Source organism: Meleagris gallopavo, chromosome 8 (genome assembly GCF_000146605.3).
Source record: "Meleagris gallopavo isolate NT-WF06-2002-E0010 breed Aviagen turkey brand Nicholas breeding stock chromosome 8, Turkey_5.1, whole genome shotgun sequence".
NCBI lineage: Eukaryota > Metazoa > Chordata > Aves > Galliformes > Phasianidae > Meleagris > Meleagris gallopavo.
In genome coordinates, this window is record NC_015018.2 from 4178084 (window position 1) to 4185621 (window position 7538).

At 42.7% G+C, this 7538-nt stretch overlaps 1 protein-coding gene across 2 annotated transcripts in view; it reads right to left on the reverse strand.

Moving 5' to 3' along the window:
- Positions 1 to 948: 948 nt before the first annotated feature.
- Positions 949 to 7538, reverse strand: part of LOC100540641 (neutral ceramidase) — an 18394-nt gene continuing 11804 nt past the window's right edge. For both annotated transcript variants that reach the window (XM_010714144.3, XM_010714143.3), the window contains 10 exons: positions 7433 to 7514; positions 6859 to 6974; positions 6482 to 6576; positions 6104 to 6143; positions 5411 to 5506; positions 4810 to 4905; positions 4406 to 4555; positions 3392 to 3451; positions 2630 to 2718; positions 949 to 1366 (listed from right to left, as the gene is read on the reverse strand). In XM_010714144.3, coding sequence (XP_010712446.1) covers positions 1189 to 1366; positions 2630 to 2718; positions 3392 to 3451; positions 4406 to 4555; positions 4810 to 4905; positions 5411 to 5506; positions 6104 to 6143; positions 6482 to 6576; positions 6859 to 6974; positions 7433 to 7514 — 1002 coding nt within the window. In that variant the 3' untranslated portion in view covers positions 949 to 1188. The remainder of the gene's footprint in view (positions 1367 to 2629; positions 2719 to 3391; positions 3452 to 4405; positions 4556 to 4809; positions 4906 to 5410; positions 5507 to 6103; positions 6144 to 6481; positions 6577 to 6858; positions 6975 to 7432; positions 7515 to 7538) is intronic.

Genomic DNA, 7538 nt, shown 5'->3' on the forward strand with positions numbered 1-7538 from the left:
AGTTGGGTAGTCTGGTTGGGTTGTTGTTGGACTTAATGATCATTAAGGTCTTTTCCAACCTGAGCAATTCTGTGATTCTCTGATTAGTTTCTCAGCAGCTGTTTTTATCATGATGTAAGACAAGACCACAGAGTGGTCCTCAATCCAGCCTCTAGAGCTGACAAACAATGCAAAAGGGAAAATAAGCAGCAAGCAAAGTTCTACACAATATAGTTCCATGAGAAGACGCTCAAAGAGCTCCAAATTAACACTGTGATCAGCAATTATCAAACTACCACAGCACCCTGTGTTAACATGGTCAGGTCAGATCTGCTGTTATTTCAACCCTTCAAGCTCTGCGTTGTGTGCCAAAATGACTGCAGTGGCTCAACCAGGCAGATGGCTCAGCACCACGCAGCCACTCGCTCACTGCCCCCTTCCCAGCAGCGTGGGGGAGAGAATCGAAAAACAAAGTACAACTCGTGAGTTGAGATAAAACTATCCACTAGGGAAAAGGATAATAGTTAGGACAAATGCATGTATGTGAATGTATGTAACAAGTGATGCACAAGCAATTGCTCACCACTTGACAATCAGTGCCCAACTAGACTCTGAGCAGCAGAAGAGAGAGAGGTGAACTCCCACCCCCTTCAAATCTCTTCCTGTATGATGTCATAATGGTGTGGAATACCATTTATATATCCCTTTTGCCGATTTAAGGCAGTTGTCCTAATCCTGTCCCAGCTGAAACTAAGACATCTTCTGTTCTAATGTCTTATGAATTCAGCAGTTCTTCCCAGCTATATGGACTGGGCTCGATTTTATGGACTATTTTATTGTCTGTATTAGGTCTCATTATTCCTTAGTTCTCTGTGAGAGCCTATTCACAATCAATAAGCATTTATTTAGTGAGTAAAGAAAAACAGTTCATTCTTTAGCACAATGAGAATCAATGAGATTCATCTGGGACAGGTACTATTTGAATGAGAATATATCAAACTAATGATGGATCAAACTAATGCAGGTAAAAGTCAAAACTTTGCAGAAAGCTGAGCTTTGCACAGCAAAGGACAACGAGAAGCACATAAGCGACAGCATCTTTCCTGCAGAGGAAAAATGCCACAGAAAACCTCCCAGGTGTTCATTTGAACATCACAGGTATCAAATCTACTGTTCCAAGGCAACAATTCCTTTAATGAAAACAGTTGACTACAGGTTTGTAATTTCAAATGCTGCGGATGTGCCTTCAAAGGGATAGAACTGCTTGAGCAGCCTCCTGTAGTGCCCGAAGTACTGGATCCTGTAGATGCCAGACTCTGTGCTGCTAGGGATGTGCCATTCAATTGTCACGTTGCTCTGGCCAGATGACCCTTTGGTCCAGTAAAACCTAGAGGGCAAGACCAAACTGGAGTCAGCAAGAAAATACATTTGTTTTAACATAAGATGAATGTGTTCCAGCTAAGTATATTTTAAGAGCTTCTATTACCCTTTTGCTCATATATTTAGGCTATCAGAGCAGCAACCAGCAGGCCAACCCCGAGCTCTGCAGGGTTGACAAGTTTTTAGAAAAATGTTTGGCTGTGTGTAATGCTGTGACCACAAAACGCTGCTGTGGTGGAACTGTGCTGATGGATCTGTGCCACCACCCTCTCTCTGCCCCTCTCAGCAGACTCTGAACCAGGACCAACACCCCTGGGACTCAGGAACTAGAATTCAGCCTAGATCTCACCTGGGAAGAACTTTGAGCAGATGAGCTCATGGGGATCTAGCTACCGTTTATCTCTGTTTGCCTGGCAGGGCCAGGCAAATTGCTGCCCATCCTCCTGAGCAGTTCCAGGGCGGCGATAACTGCCCACACTGCAGATGTGGGGTCTGGTCTAATGCTCCACTGTTGTGAACACCAAGACAGAGCCCAGCAAGTCCAGAACGCATTGAGCGTGAGAACATTGTCTCTCTGATGCCTGATGTTATATGGGGCGGGACGTCACAATGCCAGAAGATCCCAATATGGATGTTTTCCGCTTTCTTATTGGTTGGTGTGTGTGTTCTTACAGGTGCAGGGGAAGATAGGCAAATGCCTGGGATTATTGTAGCAGGAGAGTAACTTCAAAATGAAAAGTTTGACCAAAGACTCCCTTGATATTCCTATTTCATATGCTGGCTTCTGGGATAACTTTGAAAGGTGACATCAGCTTTGCTGCATAATGGCTGTTCTTCCTCATGATTGACATCTCTAACCTTGATTTTCTTTTCTTATAGACTTTTAAAATTTATATCTGTTTCTGCTCTATGATGTACAGCAAAGCCAGACGGTCTTCTCTTATAAAAGCCTTACTGTTGTCTGGGCCTCTTATTTGGTATCCTATCCATTAGCACAATACTAAAGATGGATGGATGGATGTAGGCCGTGAACAAATTGAACATTGATCCTGCTCCAATACTTACTCTTTGGTATACCTTCTCAAACTTATAAGCCTTCATTGCAGAAGTTATACCAAGGGGAAGGCTGAACGTTTTGTTCTGGACATATTAACCAAACAAATGTGGACTGATGAGCACTGTCTGAAGGAACAAGACCAACCTAAGGTTGGATTAAACTCAAAGCCCATGTAGAGACTGTGAAGCAGTGAGATCTGTTAGGGACACAGACCTGGTGTCCCAGGAGGCATCATTCTGTACCACCTGCCAGCTCCCTGTAACGTTGGTATATCTCTCCACCGTCAGGAAGTTGTGTTCAGTCTGGAATAAAAACAAGAGAATTGGCCAAATGCTGAGTGAACAGCCATGTCCCTACTCTCCTGTGTCATTTCAAGCGGAGAAGGGACTATGCTTCTGAACTTAAACTTACAAATGAAGTAGGGAATATGTAAAGTACTTGACCACTGGACAGGGAAGTTATTTGCTACCAGTTTCTGTCTTAGATGACTGATGGAGTGAATTATTTACATTTCTGATTTTCTTCAGCTAATTAAGTGGATGCACTGGGCAGATAGGATGGAGACTAGACTCCACTCTTGCTCTATCTGGAGGGCATTTTATACTGGACCATTGCATGGCATAAGTACCTTCAACTTCAATAGTGTGAATAGATCATGGATGATTTGTATATGACCTTGAGTGTGCGTTTCAGATCTAGTATGTTAAATACAAGCCAACATGGTCTCTAACGGACAAAAGTCCAAAATAAGGTCTTTAATCCAAAAATCTTCTGTTGGAGTGAACTCCCGAAGGAAATCCCTGTAGGAAAAACTGTCTTCTGAACTTCCAGCAAAACAAAAAACACTGGAAACGCATGATCTTACTCCTTTTGAAACAAGAACTCTAGTGAGTTAAATGCATAAGGCAGATGCACTAACTAAACATTAACTAATCCTTAGCATCTCCAGCTCCAACATTTCTGTGTTACATTTACCGTGTTCTCTGCAGAGTTCCTGGGGTTTGCACCCACAAAAGTTACTGCAGCAACTTCTCCCTGAGGGGGAAATTGAAACTTATGTTACAGTCTGAGCAGCACAATGCACATTAATAACATCCTTTGAAGATGTCTTAAGAGTGTTTTGTTTGTTGTCTTAAAATAATTTCACTTGTTGCAATATTTATATTGTGAACTGGTATTCTGTACCTTCCCCTTTCCTGGTTGTTGGACAAACATCACAGCATGTACAATTTCTTTGTAAAAGACGGTGGGAAACAGGTCAGATTTTAAGAATAACTCCCTGCCTTCTTCCTATCTTACTGCTGGACACTGCAATGAAATGAAAGCTCTTGCTCTGAACTCCTTATCTACATTTTATATATTGAGAACTGAACCCTTTCTGACATTTTATTTCATTTACATTCCATCCCAGAGACATCAAAGGCATCCTGATTTCTGCTTATAAAGAAATCACTGTACAGTATTTGACCACTTCATTATCAAGAGTTACTTTATGTAGAAGCAAAGGGGGAATCTTCTTCATGTTGATTACCATAAGGACTTATTTTTTCCTTAATTCTAACCATATTCAGTAGAATGACTTTGGCATGAAAACTCTCCTCTGCTACTCTGATCTGAAGAGTACTGCCGCTTTGGAAAATTACTACTGTGTTTAACCATTTTGCAGAAATAAAACTTCATGGTCAAGGGGTAAGTTTGGTTTGTTACCAGAAATAGGGAAGAAAGGAAGCGTTTTGAAGGAGCTTTTAGAATTTAAGAGGGCTCTCTGACCTTGTGCACGTGTGGAAGATACAAAAACAAAGTGCATGACACGTGCATGGATGGGTACAGCTAAAATCTCCTTTTTCATCCATGCCCAAAAAGAGCAATGATGTCTTTTAGGTTTAAGATCACCACAACAGTTTAGAAAATTCAGACACTTTAGCCAGATAATTAAGCATTTAAAGATTATTTTCTAAACAGGTTTTAGCAAATGCTTGAAGTTCTCACCACTCGATACTGCACATTCGCTTCCTGAAGCACATCCCCAAATGTCTTATTCCCTGGTGCTCTATCGGGAGTGACAGCAGGCACCAAGGTCAGGCTGGTTACGTTGAAAAGTGGGGGCTCAGGGCCACTTGGCAAGTCCTGCACTGTGTTCTGTGGGAGGGAAGATGTGTTCATTATACGTCAGTACATATAGCCACTCTCTCCATTATAGAATCATAGAATCCCAAGGTTGGAAAGGACCTACGAGATCATCCAGTCCAACTGTCCTCCTATTACCCTTGCTACCACAAGCCACTAAACCATATCTCGTAGCTCCTCACTTGAGGATTATGGATCACATCAGTGCTCTGGTTCTTTATCCGACTACGTATCCAAGCATATGGCATATAGAAAATATTGATTACCATAGCAATAGCCCTTGCAAGTCCTCTGTACAGCTGGATGTAAGCAGAAAGGGTGTGCGGTCCATAAATAGTCGATGCCGCCTCGTATCGTTGAACCTAGGAAAGGACAAAGTTGGAAAAGGGGGGCTGAAAGGACTCTTGAACAGAGTGTGTATCTCATCCAGCTGCACCAAGATAAGAACAGTACTGTATCTGCAAGGGTTTATTTAATGATTAATATTTAATTTATAATCCTTATTTAAATAGTTGGTTTCCTGCATCTCAATCCCCTTATTGCCAGGGGACAGTCCCACTGCTAGCCCAGGTATTTCTGCTGTGACTTCAGGTTATTCTTCTTTCTCCTAGCAATCACAAACAGGGAGAACCAGCTGTTACTCTTCTGTTTTTCATAGCTCTTTCACTATCTCAAAGGCTCTTTGGTTTGGACAATCCCAGTTCTCCCAACCTTTCCTCCCACGTCAATTTCCAGAATCTTGGAAATGGTCTGCACTTGGGATTGTGGCTGCAGAATCTTCAGTTTTTCATAGCAAAGAAAAAGTATTCTATGTGTGCTTGATTTCAATGAATTATCGTCCCACATAGGAAAAAGTGAATCAGTTACCTGGTATTCTTCATAGGTGGTAATGTAATGCGTGTAGACATTACACAGACCCGCAATTACAACATCCATTCCTGCTGTACCATGAGAGCCAAATTCCTAAGAAGGGAAATAAATAAATCAATCATCTTTTATCAACTTCTTAACTCACAGTCATATTATTATATTGTAATGTTATTATTTACCAGGGCAGATTACAAAGTTACAGTGGGTATGGGGCTGGATGTTCATGAAAGCCACACTGCAAGTGTATTAATGACACTTTTTCACTTTCCACACAAATTGAGGAAAAACGACCTCATGCTCCAGTGAATACAATTAATTTAAGGGTGTAGTGAAGTCTGATATCTGTATTCTCCTAAGTGCCTTGGCAATATAACAGTGTGAGAGAGCCGCAATGTGTTGTGGGAGCAGCAGGCAAAATTAAGTATTCAGACCAAAGTTGAGAATGAGATGTATCCACCACAAAAAGCTACCTTAATGGATTGAAATCGAATTAGTTTGCCTCTTTTGGGGAGGATGTTCATTTCTCTTGTATATCAGTAAGTGCATGCAAAGTGAGCGTGAAGGAACCATGAGCAGGAGAGCTCTGTAAGACATGAGCTGGGAAGGGACGAGGGAAAGATCAGAAGGATCCAGAAATGTGAAGTTCCAGGTGCAGTGCCCCCTCAGGAAGACTCATCTTTGACAACTCACGCTCTTAACAGCTTCCCGCAGCCTGCGTCCCGACATGGTCCTAGGGATGTTAAGGGAACAATGTCAGCCTACAGAAACTAAAGGGGAACAGCTAAAGCGGGAGCCACTCGTTCACCTCACAGCACAACAGGGCAGAGGGGAGGCCACCAGAAGCTCACTGAGCACATTCATTTCCATCTCATTCATTTATACAATGGGGAAGAGAATGGGAATCTCCAAGGAACCAGAGAAGACAGCATACAGGCAACTCGGTGCAGTGGATATATATATGTGGTGCCTGCAGAGCTATCATGTATATGGGGAACAATTTTTAGCCTGCTCTCCCTTTCGACAATAGGATTGCTTTCAGCTGTGATAAGTGGAACAAGAAATACATACGTAAACTCTCCAGGAACAGCAACAATTGACAATGACCCAATAGTAGCAATCTGAACATCTACGATGTCAGGGTGCCAGGGGTGAGGCCAAGTCATCTGAGATGGAAAAATAAGTTGATATGACTTTTATGGGAAAGTAGCAAAAAAGATACCCCAATCTAGCTTTGGCTTCAAGCCGCCCCATAGCACAGAAAACACCATCCTTGAACACTGCTGAGCAGCATTTCAGCTTGAGAAAAAGCCACTTTTTAAAAAAATGAATGTCTGTTAAAGATAAATTGAAAACAAGAACTTGAGAATTATGTGGTTCTGGAAAATGAAATGCAGAATCCCACCCAATATGGCAGGCTCAGAGCACACATGCTGCTCTGTTCTTACCTCCCCGGTGCTAAAGAGAACTGGCTTTGGTTGGTGACAAGCCTTTGTTTCATTGGATGGCTCTCCCAGGAGCTGGTCCCGGATGTTGTCCCAAAACGGGTCCCCTTCTACTGAGCCTGGAGGAAAAACATCTCTTAAACACTACTGCTGCACAGCCTCTGCAGGAGCTGGCAGACAGAAGTTTCATATATTGCCCACCCCTTCCTCATGCCAGGTCAGCTGTTTCCAACCATCTCCTTTTCTGGGGTGGTTTGAAATGCCAGCTGTGCATCAGGGCAATGAGAACAAATGGGAAGACTGCCCTGAAGCAGATCATCTTCCTCCCCATTCCACATTCAGAGCTCCCCTTCCTGCAGGGCAGGGCCACATCCTTCTCCAGGATCTCTCTCATGAGCACAGACAAGCTTGCACGGGGCTTTAAGGCCACACCTTCCTCAAAGCATCTCTTAGTGGAATTGGCTCAATGTGCTGATGAAGTTTTGTAAAGAAATAGTAGGATTTGAATCCAAATGGGACATGCCCCACGTCCTCTTTATATGCGTAATGCCACATTGAAACCCACTCCCCAGATCACCTTGTGTGAAGTTGAAAGCCCCCACTCCATCTATGGTCCCTGCAGCAAAACTATGTCCCAAGGCTGGTTTGCATGTTTTAACCTTAATCAAAAGAGAGGAAAGAAA